The sequence below is a fragment of the Lucilia cuprina genome, chromosome 2 (genome assembly GCF_022045245.1).
Source record: "Lucilia cuprina isolate Lc7/37 chromosome 2, ASM2204524v1, whole genome shotgun sequence".
Classification (NCBI taxonomy): Eukaryota; Metazoa; Arthropoda; class Insecta; order Diptera; family Calliphoridae; genus Lucilia; species Lucilia cuprina.
This window is the reverse complement of record NC_060950.1, coordinates 35,660,518-35,688,421: the sequence shown is the minus strand read 5'-3', so window position 1 is coordinate 35,688,421 and position 27,904 is coordinate 35,660,518. Positions and strand designations below refer to the sequence as shown.

The following is a 27,904-nucleotide window of genomic DNA, read 5'->3' as shown; positions in this document are numbered from 1 at the left end:
TAAACGTTCTGGTGGCGGGTATATGAGATTCGGCACAGACGAATATAACGCTCTCACTTGTTATTTGTTGAAAAAATTAAGAGAAAAATTTGTTACATACGATTTGTCACGTACGACATTAAAAATGTTTATTATAAAATCATATTATTTTTTTTATTTAAATATTTTCGATCACGAGTGAAAAACATGTCCTATAGAAATTAAAACAAAAAATGATATATCTGCAGAAAAAAAATTTCTAAATGAGGCTTTATATAGGTCAAATATGGGCGGATCCTCGATAAATTTGGGAAAAGGATATATTTTTTTGTTGAGTTTCATTGCGATACAAATGTTTACAAGTCAATTTTAGACGTTTAAGACATTTGTATAGGGACTAGGGTCAAATAAGGGCCGATCCTTACGAAAATTTGCAGTGTCATTTATAATTATATAAAACTAATTTGTGCCAATTTTTAGAGAGATATAATATTTGACGTTATTATGGCATAAAAAGTTCAAATCGGGAGGTACTGTTGTATAGGGGGTTAGGTGAAATAATGGACCGATTTCAACCATTTTCAATAGGCCATGATTGGCACAGGGACGTGATTGGTCCAAATTTCATCAAATTATCTTGAAAATTGCGGCCTGTACCTTGCGCAAAAGGTTTACATGGACAGCCAGCCAGCCGGACTGTCCGGACGGACATGTATTAATCGACTCAAAAAATGATTCTGAATCGATCGGTATACTTTAAGGTGTTTATTGGATCAATATTTTTGTATGTTACAAACATCAGCACAAACGTATAATACCCTACCCACTATAGTGGTGTAGGGTATAGAGTATATTTTTCCAATGCACCTTTGGATAAACTTTTTTGTTTTTCCTAATTAACTATTCAATTTTATTTTAAAAATGTCATTTTACAGTTACAAACCCAAACCTTTCCTACTTCCTATCAAAAAGGAGGGATTTTTATTATATTCTGCAGCACTATAGTGGTTTAGCTTTATCCATTCGGCTTGTAATCAAACTACAAGTCGATATTTTCCAGATAATTCGATGCAAATATGCTGATATGTTTCATTTTACCCAAGGACGATGTTGTTTGGAAATGGATTAAATCGGTCCATTATTCTCCTACACGCAGAGAAAAAATATAGTTGTGGTAACCATAATCTAAGAGCAACATATTATGGTTAGAATTATGGTTTAAGTTAAAACATATTATGATAATTATTAGTATAATAATCTATCATATTATGATTAAATATAGTCCAAATATTTCATCATAATATAGTTTTATTAATCATAATGTGATGTTGTAGCATCATATTGTAGTTTCAATCAATCACATTATGGTTTCATGTAATCATATAATGGCTTCAAGTAATCATATTATTGTTTCAAGTAACCATATTATGGTTACAAGTAGTCACATGTCTTCAATTAACCATGTTATGGTTACATATTAAACATAATATGGTTAATTTAATGTGCTCGGCGTAAAATGTAATTATTTTTTAATTTTCTTTTAAACAAATACAAAACTTCCAAGCACTGATATTCCCATAAACACATGATGCCAACACAATATAATTTTTTTAATTATTAATTTTTTATGTGCACTTTTTTATTTATTTATTTATTTTTATTGTTTCCTATTATATTTTTAGATATTATTTATTTTTCACAATTATTTTAACACTGCGTTTATTTAACAATTTATCCGATCTAGTACGATAAACCATACAACTGATAGAAAATTGGCGATACCAAAATATTTTTAATAGTAAACGTATTTTACTTATATCTTAAACATTATATGGATAAACGTGTAAAATCCTACCATTCAATGGTTTTTTGATAGTTTAAATGATTCTAAATAATATAATATGTTTAAATAATAATCATTGTTTAGTTGTTGTAAAAATAATTATTTTTCAGTTAATCATTCTTAAATTTATAATTGTCAATGTTTTCAGTAACTAAAATATTGATGAAGTTCAATAAAAAAATTGTTTGGTTATGACAACAAAATATTGTTACAAAAAACATAGAATAGTTGTCCTAACCATGCCTAACCATGTTTTTTCTTTGCGTGTAGCCCTTATACAACCGTATGAGGCCCCAAATAGGGCTTTGGAGCTCTTAATAATGACTTCAAGGTCGTTAATTCCCTCTTAAACACTACAATTATGATGAAATTCTGCATATCTATCTCTTGTAAATATATAAATACCTCCACCAAATTTTAATAGCATTGGTCTTAATTGATCCTAGCTCCCACATATATAGTATCTTTAAAAATTAGGTTTTCTTCAATAAACTGTTCAAATAGTATACAAATATACACAATTCAATATACATATATGCTATATTCAAAAATTAATCACATTTTCGATCATAGCTTGTATTATATGGTCGGTCAAAAAAATATGTAACTAATTAAAAGAATGGTTAATTTATCATAAAATAAATTTATTACATTTTATAAAAATTAGTATAAACATTTTATAAAATTGTAAAAAAAAACATGAATTGGTTGTATGTTTGTAAAACTTAGCGAACAACATTAATTTTTCATCGATTTTTATAAAATAAAATGTTTAATTTTTATTAATAAATAAAGTTAAATGCTGAATAAAGTGAGCTTCCTTTTGTTAAGATATGGGGTAGGATGCAATTTTTGTATTGTAAACTAATTTGGAAAAAGAAATAGTTTTCCATCATATCCCTACCAAATTAATTGTTTGTAGTTGGCTATTTATGCATAAAAGTGAGCATTTTAAAAGTCTATATTTCATATAATTAAATGTAGTTTATTCCAGTGAGCCACAATTATAGACTTTGGGGAAGGATCCGAGAATTCAGAAATCGCGCAACGAATATGATTTCGAATTAAAAAATTGTCTAAGAGTGAAATATAGCTACAGTCAAGACATAAAAATTGATATATTATATGTTACAATCGGACTTAAAATAGTGGCGTAATACATTAAAAACTAGAACCGCGGTATTTATTTTTTCGACCCACCCTAATGTAGAGTAATATATCATTACAAAGCGAACTTTTACAGATCTGAAGTTGTAATTGATTCGTTAGGTAGTATAAATTTACTAAATATGATAAAAATAAAAAAGTGAAAAGCAACTCAGTACCCTACGAGCGATGAGTCTTGATCTCACTACAATATGTTGATATGTTTATTAATTTAGACTTTATGAAATTGGTTAATCAATATAACTTTGAATTTGTACTTAGACTTGAAAATTTATAATTAGAAATTATTTTTAGTTTTGATTTGAATTTGAAATAAAAAACATTTTTGTATAAACATATTATTTGGCGACGAGAATAAAAAAATGGAGGGATCTATTGAACAAATTTTGGAACGTCAACATGCGTGGACTCAACAAATGTTTGCACAACAACAGCAATTTTTTGCAGAAATTTTAAGTCGTCAGAGTTCAAGCCCTGTGATGAGTGTAACATCAAATAATATTGCTGTACCAAAGTTTCAACAATTCGATGAAGATTCAAATGATTTTGATACATACAAAACGCAATTGGAAGAACATTTCAAAGCTTATGCTGTTGATGACAATGATCGAAAAAGATCATTTTTCTTGTCATGGATTGGTGACAACAGTTATCGGTTATTACAGAAACTAGTTGGAAAAAATGGTTTGGTTAATTTGACTTATTCAGATTTAGTATCTAAGTTGAATAGCCATTATAAAAGAAAAGTCCATATTATCAAATCAAGATACGAGTTTTACAAGAGAGCCAAACGTGAAGGTGAGAGTTATAAGCAATGGGTAACGGAATTGAGAGGTATGGCTAGGGAGTGTAAATTTGTATGTAAAAGAGAAGTTTGTGGATGTGATTTTTCTGACGAATTAATTAGAGATATAATAATTTTATATACACCTGATGAATCGGTAAAAACTGCTGTATTGCACAAGGATGAGCCGACATTGGAAGAGGTTTTGCAGGTTGCTGAAACTTTTGAAGCTACACAGAAGACCGTCAAAAGTATCAAACCAAACGAAGCTTGTGATAATGATGTTTTTATGGTAAAACAAGACTCAAGAAATCAAAAGTATGATAGCAAAAATCAAAAACAGAATTATAAAAACGAAAAGAAATCAAGTCGACAATGGCCGTCATGTGTTGGCTGCTTCAAGAGTCACGATAAGTCAAACTGCAAGTATTTAAAAGCTCAATGTTTTTTTTGTAAGAAAATAGGACATATAGCAACGGTTTGTAGACTTAAATCTAGATCTAAAAATGTGATAAATTCGGTAGAAGAGGAAAATGTAGTTGAGTCAGATAGTTCTATGGAGGAGAATGCTACAATTTTTGCATGTGATGCTATTGATAATATTATTTCACGATCTGGGAACAAAATGGTAATATGTGTTAAAATAAACAATCAAGATATGAAATTTCAATTTGATACGGGTGCCATGCGCTCCGTTATTGGGTTGGAAAGTTATAAGTTGTTGAAAAGTCCTATTTTGAAATCTACGTCGGTTAAGTTATTTGGTTATGGTAATGCTCAAATCCCAGTTTTGGGTTCTATTGAAGTAAATGTTCAAATTCAAAATGAATTCAAATGTTTAGATCTCATTGTAGCTGATTCTAATGAGTGTAGCAACATTTTCGGTTTGAACTGGTATGATGAGTTTAAAATAGTTCAAATATTTAAAATTAATGAAAATCCAAATTTGAAAACTATATGTGACGACTTTAAGGATTTATTTTCAAACGAACTAGGTCTATGTACAACAGTTAAAGGTCATATTTATATGAAGCAAGATGCAAGGCCAAAATTTTGTAAACCACGACCAATACCTTACTCTATGAACGAAGTTTTTAAAGAGGAGGCAGAACGTTTAACAAAGTTAGGAATATGGAAACCTGTTAAATTTAGTCAATGGGCTTCGCCATTGGTAATAGTTCCAAAATCTAATAACAAGATTAGAGTATGTGCAGATTTTAAAATAACAATTAACCCTCAAATGGATGTAGAACAGTACCCAATCCCACGAATTCGAGACCTGTTTCATAAAATTAAAAATGGTAAATCATTTTCGAAGATAGATTTATCAGATGCATATTTACAAATAGAAATGGACGAGGAATCAAAGAGACTTCTTGTTGTTAATACTCCATTAGGTCTTTTTGAATATCAGAGATTACCATTTGGTGTAGCAAGTGCACCAGCTATATTTCAACGATTGATTGAGCAAACAATTAGTGGTATCCCAGGTTGTATAAACTACTTAGATGATATAATATGTACTGGCGCAACTGAAGAAGAGCATTTGAACAATCTACGGTTGTTATTTCAAAGACTTAAGGATAGTGGCTTTCGTTGTAATTTCTCAAAATGTTGTTTTTTGCAACCAAAAGTGGAGTATTTGGGGCATATAATAGATAGCTCAGGTATTTGTCCATCAGACTCGGGAACAGAAGCAATAAAGAATCTTCCAAGACCTAAGAACATTGCCGAACTTCAATCATTTATGGGAAAAATTAATTATTATTGTTCTTTTATAAAAAATTACTCAACTATTTGCGGCCCACTTAACCTTTTGCGTAAGAAAAATCAAAAATTTGTTTGGGGTGATGAACAGGAAACAGCTTTTCAGGAATTAAAAAGGCAGTTGATTGAAATAGCTCAACTTGTACATTTTGATGAAAAATTGCCTATAATACTAGCTACAGATGCATCATCATATGGTATTGGGGCTGTAATTTCACACACTTATCCTGACGGATCAGAACGACCCATAGCATACGCTTCAAAGACTTTGAATGATCATCAAAAGAACTACAGTCAGATCGAAAAAGAGGGTCTTTCCATAGTTTATGGTGTCCAAAAATTTCATCAATATTTATATGGAAGAAAGTTTATACTCTGTACCGACCATAAACCTTTGGTGTCAATATTTAGTCCTGCGAAAGGCATTCATAGCACAACAGCACACAGGCTGCAAAGATGGGCATTAATACTTGCAAGTTATAATTATGAAATACGTTATAAGAGTACTAAACAACATGCCAATGCGGATGCATTATCCAGACTTCCTTACAAAGGTGATTCCGAGTTTGATAATTTGATTGAAGTTAACGATATTACAGTAGATGAGCATCTTGATAATTTTCCAATTGACTCGGAAAAGGTTGCAGAATATTCCAGGAAAGATGAAGTTTTAAGTAAAGTTTATTACTATATTATGAATGGTTGGCCTGATAAGGTAATAGAAAAAGAACTACTTCCATATTTCCGCCATCGTTTGAATTTAACGCAAAATAAAGGTGTATTAATTATGCAAACTGATTACAGTCGTGTAGTAATTCCAAATCAATTAAGGAAAGAAGTTTTACAAATGATACACCAAGGCCATTGGGGGATTGTTCGTATGAAGCAAATAAGTAGACGATATTGCTGGTGGCCACGTATTGATGAAGACATAGCAAACATTACTTCCTCTTGTCATGCATGCAATGTATATAGTTCAGATCCTCCGAAACAGTTTTCTTCTTGGCCTGAATCTACATCCCCTTGGCAGCGGATACACTTAGATTACGCTGGGCCTTTTAATGATTATATGTGGTTAATTGTAGTTGACTCATATTCTCAGTTTCCATACGTAGCTAAGATTAAAAATGCTACATCAACTTCTACAATAAAATCATTACAAAGCATATTTGCTATTGAAGGCCTACCTGTAACAATCATAACTGATAATGGTACTCAGTTCAGTTCAAAAGAGTTTAACAAATTTTATGAAATCAATGGAATTCAACATTTAACAACAGCACCTTTTCATCCAGCATCGAATGGTTTGGCAGAACGATTTGTTCGTTCATTCAAAACTTGTTTAAAGAAAGAATTAACTAGTGGCAATGATTTAAATTCTTCTCTTTTAGCGTATCTCACAACATACAGATCAACCCCTAATAAAGATGGAAAATCTCCGGCAGAAATTATCCATGGCCGCCAACCTCGCACCCTACTCTCAGTGTTAAAACCTCCTATTAATACTTCAAACAAAACAACCAACGATGTATCCGATTTGAATCACTTTAAAGAAAACGATAACGTGTTATGTAAAAATTTTGGTTCGGGGGAAAAATGGCTGCGTGGAATTATTTTAAAACGTATTGGCTCTGTGATGTATTTAATTAAAGTTGGTAGTAAAACTATTAGAAGACATAAAAATCAACTTAAAAATTTAAAACCCGAATCTGAATATATTGATGTAAACCAAACTGCAAGACAATTATTGGAAGACTGTTTTCCTCAGGAAATATATTCCAGTCCAGTACCATCGCAACAACATAATGCAGATGAATTACCTTCAACTTCCCGTCAAGATGTACTACTCTCAACGCCAACTAAGTTAAGAAGATCGAAGCGAATAAAACGCAAACCTGAAAAATTCTCTCCATCATTTAACAAAAAATTGGCAAGGAGGAATTGATATGTTTATTAATTTAGACTTTATGAAATTGGTTAATCAATATAACTTTGAATTTGTACTTAGACTTGAAAATTTATAATTAGAAATTATTTTTAGTTTTGATTTGAATTTGAAATAAAAAACATTTTTGTATAAACATATTATATGTAAACATATATTATCAGTAATCTTTTCGAAATGGGTCTCAAAAATTGCGCATTTTTGAGCTTATCGCGGGAAAAGTAATTGAAATTTGTTATAGAATATTTCCTCTCCGTTTAAGTGTATTATAAATGGCATATAAACATACATACATACATACATACATACATACATACATACATACATACATACATACATACATACATACATACATACATACATACATACATACATACATACATACATACATACGTATATTAATAAAAAATTGTGAGTCCAGGACTATCAACTACAAATAGTACATTTTTATACACACGATGAAAATGATGGGGGATATATTGAGTTTGTAACACATTGAAATATTGGTCATAAACCCATAAGGTTTGTTTGGAATAGAAAATGGACAATATCGGTTTTGTTTTTGAATAGCCCCATACAAGTGGTCCTTCAAAAAATAGCTTAAACAGTCATAACTGTTTTAGAAGTACGAGTATGTATTTTTAACAAATTTAGTGAGGATCGGTCCATAATTGACCATACCTTCCGAGCCAAAATCTTTCTACCTAATTTTTTCAGTATCCGTATATAATTGACCCTTCCCCCATATAAGGTGTCCTTAAGAAATTGACTTTAACACTCATTTCTTTCCTAAAAATTCGAGTATAGCGATGAAATTCGGTGATGATCGATTCATAATTGACTTTACCGCCTATACAAGCTCTTCTTCATAAAATTACTTTAACGCTTATTACTGGCACAATTTAGATCTTCGCGAGCCAAAATCTCTCTACCAGTTTTTATGTGAATCGGTCAATAATTGACACAAATTATATAAAATTTTTTGAGACCGGCTAACCGTAGCATAAAAACCGATAACCGATGTTTTCAGAAAACCAATTCACTGAAAATCGAAATATGCAATAACGACCGGGTTTTCTGTTAAACGCCTATCCGGTTTATAAATAACGCAAAGTTTAAGAATATTTGTATAAAATGAATCATATGTTATATGAAAATAATGTTTTATTATTCTTTTATAAACTTTCTTAAATTCGTAACACCTTAAAATTACAACAACAAATCAATTGATTTGAAAATGTTTTCTTTCTTAAACACAAAACCACAAAATGATTGAATATAATGACAACAAAATTACTACACTCACATAAAACACAATTTGACCCACATTTATAACAAAAAGATTAACTTCAAAACTTAATGGTCAGCCAAACCACGGGGGTAAATACCAACTAATTTCTAGGCACACAGTAATTTTCATATAAAACTATAACAAAAAAAACTTCATAATTAAGAAAGTCCATAAGTAGTATTTGAAAAACAATGAAAAAACTCTACAAGAATTCAAGAAAATTAAAAGAACTTGCTAAATTAATACAAATGTCGAAAATGTAAAAAAATTGACCTCAATTTTAGAGTCACCACAATACCACTTGAAAATTCTGTTTAATAAAGTTTGAAACATGATTAAGAAAACAGAACTAAAACGCACGTCATGAAATATTCAGAACTTAACATTTTTATTTATTTTTTTTGTGTTTAAAGTTGTTGCTTATTTAGTAAGTGTGTTTATGTTGGTTAGTTAGTTAGTTAGTAAGTAAGTTAGTTAGTTAGTTAGTTAGTTAGTTAGTTAGTTAGTTAGTTAGTTAGTTAGTTAGTTAGTTAGTTAGTTAGTTAGTTAGTTAGTTAGTTAGTTAGTTAGTTAGTTAGTTAGTAAGTTAGTTAGTTAGTTAGTTAGTTAGTTGGTTAGTTAGTTAGTTAGTTAGTTAGTTAGTTAGTTAGTTAGTTAGTTAGTTAGTTAGTTAGTTAGTTAGTTAGTTAGTTAGTTAGTTAGTTAGTTAGTTAGTTAGTTAGTTAATTAGTTAGTTAGTTAGTTAGTTAGTTAGTTAGTTAGTTAGTTAGTTAGTTAGTTAGTTAGTTAGTTAGTTAGTTAGTTAGTTAGTTAGTTAGTTAGTAAGTAAGTTAGTAAAAACACCTTGACCACTATCAGGCGATCCGTTGTAAGAGTGTCTGGTAGAAATTGAACTCACGATCGCCGGATAGACAGAATAGAGGCACCTGACTATTACAATTTAAATGTTTGAATTTATGGAAAAATCTATACAGGATTTGACTTTAAAATTTTACATTTATATACATACTGATCTTTATCTGTAATAAAGCGAAATAACCAAAACAATTAAAATCGACTTTTTTTATTAAAAATTGTCAACAAGAAATTTCATGAATTTTTCGAAGCCATACTAATGCTTTCAATGGAATCTCAATGTTATTGAGGTGGGTTTAAGTTTCCTAGGCAAAACTTTAATATTGCGTGAATGAGTTAGGGTGTTTTTCTTTTGAGGAGGTCATTGTATAGACTATAAGGGGGTGGAAAAGGCTCTTATACTTTTGTGTTTACCTTTTTATATCTGCATGTCATTTAATTTATGACCAGTCATGTTGTTTTCTTAATCCTTCATTAAATATTTGGAGTCAGATAGGTGTTTTATTAGAATTTTATTAAATTGTGAGTGTCTAACATAAGTTAAAAAAATAAAATATTGAGGAAGGTGTTTTTAAAAAGTTAACTTTAAGAATTTAAAAAACAACTTAATGAAACTGGAATAAGCCACTAATACTAATCCTTACGCAATAAGTAGAAAACAAAAATTTCTAGATTCAACAAATATTTTTAATAATTAATTATCTTATTTGGTGCGAGGTTAATCTAAATATTTCTATTTCCTTTTTCACACTAATAAACATGGCTAATAAACTCACATATGGTATTGACAATCAAAATGTATGTAGAATACAGCGAATCGTTATAAATTTTGGGTTGTCACTAGTACACATCATAAAAAGAAAACATTTATTAACATTTCTTAAAACTTACATATAAAAAGAAAAGTTATAGAGAAAGTTCAGAGGAAATATATGAGTAGTAACAATAGAGAATAATTTTCTAAGGAAAGCAAACGAAGAAATAAACATGTTGTTTTCCACAATTTCCTACTACATTACCAGCACCATTCAAGTGGTGCTTAAGAGGAATTTACCAATGACCACTACACAATAGACCGCCTATTAAATGTTTCAGTTTGTATTAGGTGTAATGTAAAACTATTTGTAAGCTGGTATTTGTAGAGTATTTTATAAACCACTCCATCCGCACCTTTTGTCTAGTCTTTAGAACAGACTATAGACTAGACTATAGTCTAGTCTTTAGTCTAGTCTATAATCTAGTCTATAGTCTAGTCTATAGTCTAGTCTATAGTCTAGTCTATAGTCTAGTCTATAGTGTAGTCTATAGTCTAGTCTATAGTATAGTCTATAGTCTAGTCTATAGTCTAGTCTATAGTCTAGTCTATAGTCTAGTCTATAGTCTAGTCTATAGTCTAGTCTATAGTCTAGTCTATAGTCTAGTCTATAGTCTAGTCTATAGTCTAGTCTATAGTCTAGTCTATAGTCTAGTCTATAGTCTAGTCTATAGTCTAGTCTATAGTCTAGTCTATAGTCTAGTCTATAGTCTAGTCTATAGTCTAGTCTATGATCTAGTCTATAGTCTAGTCTATAGTCTAGTCTATAGTCTATTCTATAGTATAGTCTATAGTCTAGTCTATAGTCTAGTCTTTAGTCTAGTCTATAGTCTAGTCTATAGTCTAGTCTATAGTCTAGTCTATAGTCTAGTCTATAGTCTAGTCTATAGTCTAGTCTATAGTCTAGTCTATAGTCTAGTCTATAGTCTAGTCTATAGTCTAGTCTATAGTCTAGTCTATAGTCTAGTCTATAGTCTAGTCTATAGTCTAGTCTATAGTCTAGTCTATAGTCTAGTCTATAGTCTAGTCTATAGTCTAGTCTATAGTCTAGTCTATAGTCTAGTCTATAGTCTAGTCTATAGTCTAGTCTATAGTCTAGTCTATAGTCTAGTCTATAGTCTAGTCTATAGTCTAGTCTATAGTCTAGTCTATAGTCTAGTCTATAGTCTAGTCTATAGTCTAGTCTATAGTCTAGTCTATAGTCTAGTCTAGTCTAGTCTATAGTCTAGTCTATAGTCTAGTCTATAGTCTAGTCTATAGTCTAGTCTATAGTCTAGTCTATAGTCTAGTCTATAGTCTAGTCTATAGTAGTCTAGTCTATAGTCTAGTCTATAGTCTAGTCTATAGTCTAGTCTATAGTCTAGTCTATAGTCTAGTCTATAGTCTAGTCTATAGTCTAGTCTATAGTCTAGTCTATAGTCTAGTCTATAGTCTAGTCTATAGTCTAGTCTATAGTCTAGTCTATAGTCTAGTCTATAGTCTAGTCTATAGTCTAGTCTATAGTCTAGTCTATAGTCTAGTCTATAGTCTAGTCTATAGTCTAGTCTATAGTATAGTCTATAGTCTAGTCTATAGTCTAGTCTATAGTCTAGTCTATAGTCTAGTCTATAGTCTAGTCTATAGTCTAGTCTATAGTATAGTCTAGTCTATAGTCTAGTCTATAGTCTAGTCTATAGTCTAGTCTATAGTCTAGTCTATAGTCTAGTCTATAGTCTAGTCTATAGTCTAGTCTATAGTCTAGTCTATATAGTCTAGTCTATAGTCTAGTCTATAGTCTAGTCTATAGTCTAGTCTATAGTCTAGTCTATAGTCTAGTCTATAGTCTAGTCTATAGTCTAGTCTATAGTCTAGTCTATAGTCTAGTCTATAGTCTAGTCTATAGTCTAGTCTATAGTCTAGTCTATAGTCTAGTCTATAGTCTAGTCTATAGTCTAGTCTATAGTCTAGTCTATAGTCTAGTCTATAGTCTAGTCTATAGTCTAGTCTATAGTCTAGTCTATAGTCTAGTCTATAGTCTAGTCTATAGTCTAGTCTATAGTCTAGTCTATAGTCTAGTCTATAGTCTAGTCTATAGTCTAGTCTATAGTCTAGTCTATAGTTCTAGTCTATAGTCTAGTCTATAGTCTAGTCTATAGTCTAGTCTATAGTCTAGTCTATAGTCTAGTCTATAGTCTAGTCTATAGTCTAGTCTATAGTCTAGTCTATAGTCTAGTCTATAGTCTAGTCTATAGTCTAGTCTATAGTCTAGTCTATAGTCTAGTCTATAGTCTAGTCTATAGTCTAGTCTATAGTCTAGTCTATAGTCTAGTCTATAGTCTAGTCTATAGTCTAGTCTATAGTCTAGTCTATAGTCTAGTCTATAGTCTAGTCTATAGTCTAGTCTATAGTCTAGTCTAGTCTATATTCTAGTCTATAGTCTAGTCTATAGTCTAGTCTATAGTCTAGTCTATAGTCTAGTCTATAGTCTAGTCTATAGTCTAGTCTATAGTCTAGTCTATAGTCTAGTCTATAGTCTAGTCTATAGTCTAGTCTATAGTCTAGTCTATAGTCTAGTCTATAGTCTAGTCTATAGTCTAGTCTATAGTCTAGTCTATAGTCTAGTCTATAGTCTAGTCTATAGTCTAGTCTATAGTCTAGTCTATAGTCTAGTCTATAGTCTAGTCTATAGTCTAGTCTATAGTCTAGTCTATAGTCTAGTCTATAGTCTAGTCTATAGTCTAGTCTATAGTCTAGTCTATAGTCTAGTCTATAGTCTAGTCTATAGTCTAGTCTATAGTCTAGTCTATAGTCTAGTCTATAGTCTAGTCTATAGTCTAGTCTATAGTCTAGTCTATAGTCTAGTCTATAGTCTAGTCTATAGTCTAGTCTATAGTCTAGTCTAGTCTATAGTCTAGTCTATAGTCTAGTCTATAGTCTAGTCTATAGTCTAGTCTATAGTCTAGTCTATGGTCTAGTCTATAGTCTAGTCTATGATCTAGACTATAATCTAGTGTATAGTCTAGTCTATAGTCTAGTCTATAGTCTGGTCTAGTCTATAAACTAGTCTATAATCTAGTCTATAGTCTAGTCTATAGTCTAGTCTATAGTGCAGTCTATAGTATAGTCTATAGTCTAGTCTATAGTCTAGTCTATACCCTAATCTATAGGCGAGTTTATAGTATTATCTATAGTTTAGTTTATATTCTAGACTACCTTTAAGTTTTAAAGATTTTGAAATTTTGAATATGAGCGAGAAATAATTGTTTACTTTGCTTAATTTCGAATCTATATTATATTCGTATCTTCATCCTTTTATAATTCTTAATACTCGAGCAAAATTAACAATTAAAAATTGCAAAGAAATCGTAATGTGCTATAAAAAATAACACTAAAAATACAATTAAAAATTTTATTAAAAATTAGTCAACAAAAACTTTTATTACCCCAAATAGTTCTAGTTCTAAATCTATAGTATGCAAATGAATTTTTTGTTGTTTTCTTAGACTTACACATACATACACATTCATGCATGAATGCCTTTGCACAAGTATTAGTATATTTCTAAAGTAAAAAGGACTTTAGACCGTGTTGTGGACAAAACAAAATTCAGTTGTTAAATAAAAGTTAACAAACGTGGTCATATTTAAGTAAAACACTGAAATACAAAGAGAGAAATGAAAGGATTCTACGTTATTTAAAACAGAAAAAAAATAATTTCCCAGTAGTTATGTGTATTTTAAAGTTTAAAGTGTATTTAAAATGTCTTTGCCCCTTAATGAGGACAATAGCCACTAGATATAAACGAGAAACTTTTGTACAATATATCGATGGTTTTCCCATAGATCGATGGGAAAGGTGTGAATAAGAAGACATACACTTTATATATAATTATTAAATAGTTTAAAAATCATCGACATCATTATCATAACAATAGACCTATTGTTATTTAAATATGACAATTAATTGTGGCCAGATTTTACAAAGGTCTGGAAATGCGTTATACGCGTGTAAAGAATATTTGTGGGAAAATTTTGTTAATACACGACCGGCTTTTATTGAAAACATTAAGAAATTTTTACAATTCTACTGTTGTTTGTGTTGTCATTATTATAAACGTAAAAAATCGATTGATGATGTTGAAATAAATAATGAACTTAATCGAAATGATATTAATTATATAGAGAATGAGAATTTTGAAATTAAAGAGACTGTCAATACGCCTATAATTTCATTAGAAACGATGGATGAAATGTAAGTTTAAAAATCTTTTAAACAAATTTATATATTTAGAAGGATATTGTTGGAATTTATTTTTCATTAATCTATATTTAAAAAATTTCTCCTTTTCTAAATTAACACTTTTTTTGCTTTAATGAAATCACGCAGTTTATTTAGTTTGTTTACTTATTTTTTTTACAAATTAACATTTTTATAAATTGTTCTTACTTGTTAAATATATGTATGTTTTCCATTAAGCACATGTTCGTTGAACTAACTAACCTCTTATTTGATTAATATTAAATTTTGTTAGAGCTTATTTAGTAGATGTGTTTACATTTCTATGTCATAAATAATATGAACACTTTATTTAGTTAAAACAAAAAGGAAAATAGAGACTTTATATTTGTTTGTTTGTAAACAATCGAAAGGATTTGTTTTATCCTTGACATTTTTATATATTTATTATTTATGAAAGGATTTAGGTAAAATATAGTTTAATTAACACAAATTCTTATTAATATTATTGAAAAATGGAGAAAAATATTTGTTACTATTTTCAAAATAGTTGTTTATTTTGACTTTGCTATTTTTATTCGTCAAAACTCGCAACGGAATTTGAAACTTGTTGTCGCAGCTACTTAGTTTTTTTTTAATAGTATATTAACTAGTTTTTTGTCTAGTACACTGCCTAATCTTTTAACTAGTCTGTTGTTCAATCTATGGATTACTTTGTGAAGTCTACGGACAAATCTACTGACTAATCTATGAACTAGTAAATGTACTAATATATTGTCTATTGGATAGTTTACTAGTTAGTCCTTGAACCAGACTGTTCTCTATTGACTATCCTCTAAACTCTTCCATGGACAAGTCTTCTATCAAATCAATGGATTAGTACATGGACTAGTGTATTGGCAAGTGGTGAGCAGAACTGGCATTGTGTGATGAACCAAATTCAAATTTAGACTAGACTATTCTATAGACAAGTCAATAAAGTAGTCTATAAACTATTCTTTTGGTTTGACTATACACTATCCCATTAACTAGTCTTCTGACTAGACTATAAACTCGTTTGTAAAGTACGGACTTGTTTTTAGACTATACTAAAGACTATTCGTTCTATAGACCAGTCTGTGAAAATTACATATGAAGTAACAAACTTAAATAAAACTCTCGAATGTGAAGGGTATAGAAGCAATACGAATTTTGTTTAAAGCTAAGGCTTAATATTTGACTTTATTTCAAATTTCGTAACTTATTGTTCAAATCTGTAACTTATTGTCCATAAAATTTAGTTTATGCATAATATCAAAGAGTAAAAAATATATTTTACTGTAAGATATATTTATCTTTTATAACCTGTAACAATTTTGAAAAAAAAAAACTTTCACACATAGCAATTCTGCGTACTTCGATTTTTATAATCAGCTCTTATTTCCTTATAAAATGACTTCAAAATTTAAAGTTAAAATGAAACTTCAAAAGAACATTTATATGAAATGATTGTAAATGATTTTAATTTTCCAATTAACGATAACAAACCGTAAATGACCTATTTAAATCATTAGTCACTAAATATTATGGTGGTCATTTATGTAGCCGTAGACGATGATTTGCCTAATTTATGCAAATCATTAAACATGAAAAAAAATAACAAAGATTTCTTACGATTGAACAACAACTCTAAATTGTAGCTATAAAAATTTAATGAGTTTGTTAATTTGAAAACTTGAAAATAGAATAGAATTTAGCAGTATTTGTTGAATGTAACTTTTAATAGTTTTTCAACGCAACATTGCATGAGTGAGTTGTTAGGTGAATAATTGAAAACGAAAACAATTTTATTGAAAATATCATATTTTACTTTACTTTAGTTTTTTTAAACCTTAAATTTTCTTATAAACGTTATAAACAAATTAAGACTACCCAGCAAAAACTCGTTAATGGGTTGTAATTCAATAACCACTTACTTTTCAATGACTATTTACTTGCCGTCTGTATTACTTTAAAGTACTCGTTTAATGACTTTCTTTTAATCTGATATAGAAGTACTTAATTTTCGGCTTTGTCATTTTGTTTGCACATTTTATTAAATTGCGTGCTAAGAATTGTGTTTTATAAAAAAGAAAACAACATTAACTTTGTATCTGAAAACCATTATTTGACGCGCAATAAAATAGCTAAGCAGTGGTACAGTGAGTAGAACACTTAACTAACAAACCGAAGTCCCTGGTTCGTATTATCATTGACTCCTTTTTATTATTAAAAACAAAACAACTTACCCAACAACTTCTTTGTAAGCAAAATATACTTCTTTAACTTCTTGTTTGTAAGTGACCGTAGAAGTACTTGCCTCCAATGACATCACCGTGTTAAAATAATGTGTAAGTTTTATTAGCATTTTAATTCATTACTTTTCAATGTAAGTTTTTCCTGGGTACCTTTATTTTGCCATACAATTCATAGAAAATATTTAATTTTTTCTTTAGTTAAAAAATTTTGTTAATAAATAATTTATTTGCCTAACAAAAGGTAGTTTTTCACAATAACAATTGAAATAAGGTTACAATTAAAGGTCGAATAGTGGAATTAGTTTTCAAATTGAAGATGTCTGTTATATGAAGTAGTTTGTTGACTCTCTTAATTTTTAACAATTTATCAATAATAGTTAAACAATACTTTTCAAACATAGTTAATATTGTGTTAATAATTCATTAAATTTAATAATTTGTCATGTTGACGTATTATATTACTTTATATACTACATACCACATACATAAATAATGAAAATATTAACTATAATATGGCAGTTACTAACTGGAGTTCAATGAACTTAAAAAAATAATTCAAATTGCAGACACAGGACACAATAAAATTATTTATAATGAAATATACTATGAGTATATCTATTTTTATAACATCAATAATTTCCTGTAATATTTAGTCATAAAAAATTTAATTTAAATGAGGCGTTAGAAAACATGTAAATAAATTGTCACGTGAATTTGCAGTTTTGTTGAATTTAGATAAAAATTAAATACAATTTAAAACAAGTAAGAGTGCTATATTCGACTGTGCCGAATCTTATATACCCTTCACCATAGTGTATTTTAAACATAATTGATCTTACAGTATAGTTAATAAAAACATCAAAAAAATTTGAGTCGATTTAAGCCGAATGTTTCGGCGGCGGCTCAAGCAACTAAATATAGTTCGGCGGCGGCTAAGCTCCGGCTCGAATCCGGTCGACTTCGACCTCTGATTCATTGCTGGTAAACATTGACGAGACGTAGATTTTGTTTTTGTTTATCGTAAAAAAAATTGTTTTAAAAAACACTTGCAGTCGTAATTCAGGTCTGAGTTGGGGAACAACTCTCGCGTCATCGCGATTATTTCTTAAACGCGTTCAGGCGTGTGTTTGTTGCCTGGCTTTCGACAGTTTTGCGTCTCGCTCGCACTGGTGTAATGTATTACTTCATATAACTGTTCAAAGTTATATGTTGTCTACATTAACCTCGTGCATATTTTTTTGCTGTGTATTTTTTGTATGTTTGGATTCCAAACAAAACAAAAAAATACACAGCTGAATAAAACCAAATACATCTACACACACACAAGTAAATCTTTTTCTATATTCAGTGTTGTTGTTGCTTTTATAACAATTTTTTGATGAAATCTTCAGAGGTTGTCTCGGATTTTTGTTCATATCTCCGTTATTTACCGACCGATTTTGCTGATTTTAAATAGCGATCTTCTCGAAAGCATGTCTAATAGAATTATTGAAGATTCGGATTTCGCCGATATCTGGGGTCCTCTAAAAACTGATTTCAACAGACAGACAGACGGACAGACAGACGGACATGGCTTAATCGACTCCGCTATCTATAAGGATCCAGAATATATATACTTTATAGGGTCGGAAAATTATATTATAGAAATTACAAACGGAATGACAAACTTATATATACCCTTCTCACGAAGGTGAAGGGTATAATAAAGAAAGTTTGAATTTAAATGTCAAGAGAAGAAGGTGGTATTTCTTCTCATTCTATACCCTCCCAACCTTTGTATATTATTAAATCATCCTTAAGACACCCAACAATGATTCCCTAACTACATGTTTAACTAATATTTCGTGGAATAAAAAAAATTATTTAAATGGTCATTATATAAGTCTAATAATTAAACAAATTTATTATTAAAATGGGAACTGAACATGTTTATAAACTTCATATTTAACATTAATAAAAATTATTGGTTAATTTTTTGTTGTGTAGTGTAATTTGTTTATTTTATTTTTAAGTATTCTAAATTGAAATATTCAACAATGAAAAAATTTGAATTTTACTTTCAAATGTTGTTAACATAATACTTTAAGATATTATGTTAATAACATAATTGTTTTAACATTAACAAAAAATATATTCAATTTAGAACACTTAAATACATAGAGAATTTAAATGAACAATAAACACAATTTAAAACTTACCAAACATAATCCAACGATGACAACAGGCCTGTAGTTTGTTGAATTTGGGTTAAATTATAATTTTGAATTTTTAAATTCTCAGTTTTTTATAGATTTTAGATTTTAAGTGTATTTATGTATGTATGTTAGTGTTTATGTGTGTAGGGTGTATAAAATATTAGTTTATAAGTATTATAACAATTTTAAGTTAATTTAAGTTATGATCTGCGCTACCTATTATTCCGACCCTGCTCAGGGTTTGGGGTGGTGTTCTTGTCTTCATCAGGATAGGCTAAGAACCGCACATTAACTTAAAAGGTATCTATTAATATTAACTAATAAAACAAAAAAAAATAAAGAAAGTTTAAATTTAAATGTCAAGAGAAGATGGTGGTATTTCTTCTCATTCTATACCCTCCCAACCTTTGTATCTTATTAAATCATCCTTAAGACACCCAACAATGATTCCCTAACTACATGTTTAACTAATCTTTCGTGGAATAAAAAAAAATTATTTAAATGGTCATAATATAAGTCTAATAATTAAACAAATTTATTATTAAAATGGGAACTGAACATGTTTATAAACTTCATATTTAACATTAATAAAAATTTTTGGTTAATTTTTTGTTGTGTAGTGTAATTTGTTTATTTTATTTTTAAGTATTCTAAATTGAAATATTCAACAATGAAAAAATTTGAATTTTACTTTCAAATGTTGCTAACACAATACTTTAAGATATTATGTTAATAACATAATTGTTTTAACATTAACAAAAAATATATTCAATTTAAAACACTTAAATACATAGAGAATTTAAATGAACAATAAACACAATTTAAAACTTACCAAACATAATCCAACGATGACAACAGGCCTGTAGTTTGTTGAATTTGGGTTTAAATTATAATTTTGAATTTTTAAATTCTCATTTTTTTATAGATTTTAGATTTTAAGTGTATTTATGTATGTATGTTAGTGTTTGTGTGTAGGGTGTATAAAATATTAGTTTATAAGTATTATTACAATTTTAAGTTAATTTAAGTTATGAATAAACTTAAATCTAAAATAAGATAAAATTTAAGAAAATTAAAGTTTTAAGTTAAGATAGATGCAAGTAAAGTAGAAAAGTTTTAGTAATTTAACAAAAAGTTAGTTTTAAGATAAATTAATTAGATTTTAAGTTAAATTAGATAAAATTTAAGATAATTTTTTAGATAAAAAGATGATTTTTTTGTTGTTTTAAGATAAAATTAGTTTTAGTTTATCGTTTATATTAAACCAAATTAGTTTTAGAGGCTTTTTGAAGATAAAATTAGTTTAGATTTAGCGTTTAAGTAAGTTTAAGTAGGTTTTAAGTAAGATAATTAGTTGTAGTTAAGTTTAAGTTTGATTCTTATAGGATTTAAGAAAGATGCTGAGGATTTATCGATGCTTGTTTCACAAAGCTTCAAAGTTGAGATAAATATTCCAAATGATTCTTGTTCGGTTTAAATTTATATTCAAATCCGGTGACAGAATTAAACAGATTAAATTAACAAATCTTGATGTTTAAAATTGAATCATATAGTTATGTTCCTGATGAAAATTTCCTTTCCAAAACTTAACTTCCTTCACGAAACCGTTTCTTCTAAATATCAGTAATCCCACAAAATTATATTTTAATATAACGGATATTCTTATAAATAGTTTATTTCCGTTTTGCAATATTAAAATTTTATTTTCAAATGAAAAAAAAATGAAATACAAATTTTTCAATACATACAAAAGTTTTTATAAAATTGTTATTGGAAAATTCTTAAGTATTTGAAACCCAATAAACAATTTGAAAACCCATAGCCCTCACAAAACAGATACAGCTTAAGATATGTACAGGCAGATCGACAACTGGATCTGGAAAGGGCGATTTAAAACTATACTGATTTTGCTTATGCATTGACCTCACAAGACCTCTATAAAGCAATATAAAGTAACACTGCCCTTTTAAGTGCCGTTGTAAAACTCTTTTATTTAAAACAAAAGACAAGCGGCGAAGCCTAAGATATTGTTGAAAATGCACCCTTGACAAATAAGGGCTTTTTTATTGAATAATTTATTTTCTCAATATTAGAACAGGAGAATGCAAATCAATGCAGAGCTCAATACGCTTTTTAATTTACCCGCTGTTAACACCATGTATTGTATTTTCTTTAAGACAACTACAGAGAAAGATTAACTGTTGTATTGCAAATTTAAATTCGTTAGAGATTGACTCTTTGAGATTGACTCTTTGCGATTGTGCTTAAATGCCTTCTTGGACAGATCTAGATTTGTTTTTTATACCCTACACCAGTATAGTGGGTAGGGTATTATACACTTGTGTTGATGTTCGTAACACACAAAAATATTGGTCCTTAAAGTATACCGATCGATTCAGAATCATCTTTGAGTCGATTAAGACATAAAAAAAATTTAATGATGCTTTTTTCACATGGACGAAGCCTATTGAAAATGGTTGAAATCGGTCCATTACTTCACCAAGTTCCCATACAACCGCACCTCCCGATTTGGGCTTTTTATACCATAATAACTTCAAATATACTATTATCTCTCTAAAAATTGGCACAAATAAGTATAAATGACACTGCAAATTCTTGTAATGATCGGCCCTTATTTGACCCTAACCCAACAAACCCCCTGTTTAATCAGCCGCTAACCGCGGAAGCCCATGAATAAGAACGACTCGACTTCTTCGGGTCTATTTAAGAACTAAATTTTATTTAGAAATATTTGCTTAAGTAATATAAATGAAAATGCTTAAATCTAAATTCTTTATCTAAATACACATTTTAAATGTATTGCCTAAAGCTATTTATAGATTGATCTACATTGATCATGAATCTACTTATGTCTTTTCTATGACACACACACTGCTTAAATTTTATTTTATACTTGGGTGTGTTAATTCTTACAAATTTACCGATGAAATAAACCTGTTTTAGATGATAGCACGAAGTTATTAGCAACAGCTGTTATAGGAAGCTCAAGGAAGGTAATTTCCAGTGCGTGTGCTAATAGATCCAGCTTATGATTACTCATTTATTTGGGAACAGTTTATACATAGATTACGTTTATTCACCCTACCCATATCAGCTGAAATATCAGGTTTGAACGAAGTTGTATCAGCTCGTTCAAACCAAATGTGTGAAGTGACTCTGAGGTACTATACCCAAAAAGATTTTAATTTAAAAATTCAATTGATAGTAGTCAAAACGCTAATTCAAAATATACCCACCCAAAACATTAACCTCAAGTATAAATAAAAATTTACACAATGTTGAGTTAGCTGACCCAGGGTTCTATGAAAGTAGACCCATCGATATTATAATAGGAAGCGATTTTTACCCAAAGATTATAAAATCTGGTATTGAGAACAATGTTCTAAATACCCTTTTAGCATAAGAAACATAATTTGGTTGGAGCTTGACTGGACCAATTGAAGAATCTCACCAAGCTCGAACCCAACCCATAAAACAAAGAGCATTATAATATTTCAGCTCAGTATCTCTGAATGATTGCATAACCCAAAAACCGAATAACTTTGTGGAAGAATCTAAATGTAAAAATAATTTCACAAATAAAATGAAAAATATACCCAATGTGCGTTATAAAGTAAATCTTCCATTTCCTACCGATAAAATAGAAATAGAAAAATCTAAAAATATTTATGAACAAAATTAAAGAATGTGAAGAATATTAATAATAATCCAACATTGAAAATAGATATACATAAAGCCACCCAATTTAGAAATGATAGATCTTCAACAATTTGCAATTTTTACCATTATACTATTGTCAAACCTAATCGCATATTGACAATTGTTCGAGTTGATTTTAGAGAAAGTAAGAACGACAATAGTTTAATTGATAATTTATACTGATCCTACCCTATAAAATTAAATACCCTAAAAGAGTAATCGAATCGGATCAAACCCAAGAAAGCCTATAATCAAAACACTACCCAATTATTTCATTAATTCAACCAAATCTTACCCACCCGTTATTAACCCATAACTAACACATTAACCCAATCATACAGAGATTTTGATCCCGCCCATGCTATGAAAAAAAGGAAATTTTAATGGAATCAGATAGAAAATACTACTATGAACTCGAATATTGCATATGCTGGATTTCCCGAAGAAAAACCTTAAGTATTTTGCTTAACATGGTGCCAGGTGTGAAAATTGTTAAATTAGAAAATCAAATATAAATTAAGTGAAAAATGTATTGGTAAAAACATTTAAGTCATACTTTTCATTAAATAATCAATGCAGTCGAATACTGTAGAGGACAAAAAGCCTAATCAATAAGAAAGTCAAGTTGTTGAAATGTCTCAACCTTAAATAATGTCTGTTGCAACAACAATTGCAGCTCTTAACCTTAAAGAAAGTAACATGTGTGCCACATGGAAGCCATAGAAAAATAAATTCAAGAGCTTCAAACCTAGTACATCAAACAGATCAACGAAAAGTAGCTCTATTGTTACATCATTTCGACTGGAGTGTCTACAGATTTGTATATCATTTGATGTTGACATGGACACAGTAAAATATGATGTTCTACTTCCAAATTGGATGCATATTTCATTCCAAAAGTGAACATTGCAATGGAAAGACATACTTTCTTTTCAAAAAAAACAAGCTCCAAATGAAACAATTGCCATCTTATGCCAAAATCAAAGAAAGATTGCTCAGCGAAGGTAAAGTTACACTTAAAAAAGCTTTGGAAATTGCAAAAAATATTAATTCTGCGAAAGAAAACGCGAGTCAATTACAAGAGTAAACAAATTTTGTAGGAGCAATAAATAAAACACAAAATCATTTACAAACCGTTTATAAAAAGCCAACAAGTCAATCATCACCGCCACCACCAAATGCCATTTATCGCCAATCATCGTATTTATTAAAGCCACCGTAATCTCAAAGCAAGTCAACACCCTCCACAACTCAGCAACAACTATGTAGTCGCTGCGGTCAAGTACATAGGAAAAAATGACCAGTTGATAATGTCAATTGTTATATTTGCAACAAGAGAGGCCACTACACCACTAGGTCATATAAAAACATGATATAATTCCAGGCGTTGATCCTTCAAGGAAAATACCTTTTAGCCTTTATGATAAACTAAAAAATGAATTAGACAGAATGATGAAACTTAATGTTATTAAGCCTGTTATGGAACCAACAGAATGGGTTAATTCCATTGTGTTGGTAAGTAAGTCAAATGGACACTTGAGGATAAGTCTGGATTCTTGAAACTTAAATAAGGCCATACTTCGTCCACACTATCCTTTTCCAAATATAAATGAATACAAGTCTAAACTAAGTGGCTCAAAGTATTTTAGTAGTTTATATGCAAATCGCGGTTTCTGGATGATTCGGTTAGACGAATTTTCATCCAAGCACTGTACGTTTAATACACCATTTGATAAACTTATTAATTAATAATAAATAATTAAAATCTAAAAAATAAAACTTAGTCTAAATACAAACATTAAAATAAAACGTATACCTAATTTCAAATAATTAAAACATAAAATCAATTTAAAAATTAAATCTATATATATAAAAATTAGAGTCCGACCAAACTCAAAATTTCGTTCGGTACCGAACACTAAACTTCGGTAAATTTGAAAGTTCGGCCGAACCCGAACTTTTTTCGGTTTTAAGTTTTAAAAATAAATTTAGTGTTATTCAAGATTCGTAAGAGTGCTTTACAACCACTCGCAGTCTTGTAACATTCACCGGTAAATTTTGTATTTTTACTTAATACAATTTTTACACACGACCTTTTGTATTAAAAGTAATACTTCTCAATAATTTCTAAACACTCATGCGAAATATTATTTTTGTCTATTTCAGTAACAAATCTTCCCAGACATCGATTGATAATGGAAAGGAACCACAACAAACAGAAATTGAAGCAAAGTCTAACGATTTAGAAAAGCAATCAAATAAAACACCAACACCCTCAGTAAAGTCAACATCGTATTCACAAAAATCAACAGCATCTGCACAATCCAGTAATGGCAGTAGAAGCCTAAAGGAAGAATCGCCAGAGAAGACAAATGCTAAGGATGTTGTTGATGATGACGATGATCAAAAACCATCTAATGAAACTAATAATATTGTAACAACACCGCTTACAACCGTTGAAGGAACCGTAAGTGAAGTAGCAGAAATGACGGAAGTAACTAGTGAATCGCCAACAAAGTGGATAACAGGTGAAGAAGTTTTACAATTAGAAGATGTCGTCGATGCCGTTAGTGTCAATGATATAGAAGAAATTCAAGATAAAGATGAGAAACTTCAACGTAATGGTAGTTTAGTAAGTTTGCAGAGTAAAACCGAAAGTATAAAAACACAATTGGAAGATACACCACCAGTGCTATCAAGGACCCAGTCGGCAAAATCTGTAGTTATAGAAGAAGATATAGAAGATAATACTAGTTTTGTGGTGGTAGAAGACGTCGATGAAGTAGAAAACATCTCAAACACACAAGAAGTAAACAATATTACTGAGGATACCAAAGCTCAGGGTGATGGACCTCAATGTTTTTCGAAACCAAATTCAGCTAAGTCTCGACCAAGTAGCAGCAGGCCTCAGTCACCTACTATAGAAGAAATCAAGGCTTTGTCGCGGCGAAACTCTATGGTCAAATCAATGGAGTCACTTTATGAAAGACCTCCCTCTAAACACGACTATATAGATAATACCACTGAAACTAGTTCTCAGTCTAGTGCTCAATTGAATAGTAGTACTGGTTCTTCATCTATACCCCTTAAAGCATTACATACCCCACTTAAGCAAAAATCAAAAACTACACATTTTCTTAAAAGTCATCGAAGAATTTCTCCCGTCAAGCAATCAATCAAAATGGTACAGGCTGAACTGTATCCAGCCACTTTGCAACGATTTGAAAAACCCCGTGAGGCCATAATGAAAACATTCGATCAACTAGACTCTTCGAATTGGGAGGTGGTGATGGTAGGTCTCAAGAATATGGTTAGACTAATAAGATATCATCCCGAAAATCTAGATCCACAAATGCATATGATATGTATACAATTGACACGATCTGTGCGAAATCTAAGATCTCAAGTAGCGAGAGCTGCCTGCACAGCGGCCACCGAATTATTTACCATAAAATCACGTTATTTGGAACAAGAATGTGACGATTTGGTATGTGCTCTCTTGCATCGAACCGCCGATACGAATCGTTTTATACGTGCAGACGCTACAAGAGCTCTTGAATCGATGTGTGATAATCTAACACCTGCAAAAATTTTAAATATTTTAACGAACAAAGGGGCATTACATCCAAATGCTTTGGTACGCACAACTACAGCAAAATTATTAAATCGTTTGGTGGAACGTTTAAGTTCTGATAAAATCTACACTATGCCAAGGGATCAACGTGATAAATTCTTTGTGACTGGTGCAAATCTTTTGCTCGAAGGCAGCTTAGAAACACGCAGCTATGCTAAGTCTTTGTTCAAATTACTCTCCAGTCATGCCAGTTATCCACGTCTATTGCTTGAAGTCATTCCACCACGCACATATCGCAATATTGAGAAAACTCTAAAGAGTATACGTTAAGTTAAATTTATGTAGTTAAAATTATTTAATTTTTAGTAATACACATACATATAAATATTTTTGAAGTATTGTAAATAAAAACAAATTAACTCTTTGTTTTCTTAAAAAAAAACGACAAGTTCTTAGAACAGATAAACAAGCAAACATATAGAAAATATTACATAATTAAAATCATTTATGTAAAAATGAAGTTTCAAACATTCATTTTACATTAAGATACTAACATTATCATTTTAGTTTGTAACTAAATATATAATTACATCTAAATTTAAGTGAACTTTGTAATCAAATAAAATAAATATATTTTGGCTTAAAATTTTAAAAGTATAAATATGTTGTTGTGTTGAAATGAATGATTCTAGAATTTATAGATTTTATATCCTCCAACTCCATCCGGGTAAGTACATACAGTGAATCAATTAAGTAATTTGGCTATGTAAAATTTTATAAATTTTAAGAAAAAACTTTATCTGAACTATTATTTACAGCAAAATAAAACTATTTGTTTGTTGTATTTTTTAAAGAATATCTTATATTTTAATTTTCTACCATAAAATGTAAAATCGTGATATTATTTAACGAAATTTTTGATAAAATGAGAACATATTGTTAACTTTTTAGGTCAATAAAGTATTTTGCTTTTTAGTTTTTTTTTATTTTTTCAATATTGCTGCATTATTTTATAAAATTTAATATTTTTATTATTTTAGTAGTGGAACGACATTTCTTGGACATTTAGTAGTGGAACGACATTTCTTAACTGATTTATTATCCTATACCTATAATAATTTATCAATATTTGACTTAATATGAAATCTATCGTAAGTAATCTTGAATTGGATACATGATATATTAGATAACCAATGGATTTGGACCTAGAAAAAATGTTTAGTCAGGTATAAATCTATATATTATAACAAAAATAATCTAGGTTTTTGGACATTTTGTATTGATAAACAAAAACTACATTACGGAAACCCTATTATACTGGGGGGTACTGTATAAATTTTATTTAGAATTGTATAATATTGATTCTTATTCAATAAATCTAACACTAAGTACCATCCTAGCCACTCTGAGTATGGGGACATCACCATATACCACTATAAAACTTTTTCATGATAAAATCCTGATTTTCAACCTCATTTT

General features: G+C 29.6%; 1 protein-coding gene across 1 annotated transcript in view; it reads left to right on the top strand.

Annotated features, from left to right (window-relative positions):
- LOC111679780 overlaps nt 1-27,066 on the top strand; it is a 55,171-nt gene extending 28,105 nt beyond the window's left edge. Inside the window, exon 9 of the mRNA XM_023441376.2 lies at nt 25,018-27,066. Within this exon, the coding sequence (XP_023297144.2) occupies nt 25,018-26,755 (1,738 nt within the window). The 3' untranslated portion in view covers nt 26,756-27,066. The remainder of the gene's footprint in view (nt 1-25,017) is intronic.
- The last annotated feature ends 838 nt before the right edge of the window (nt 27,067-27,904 follow it).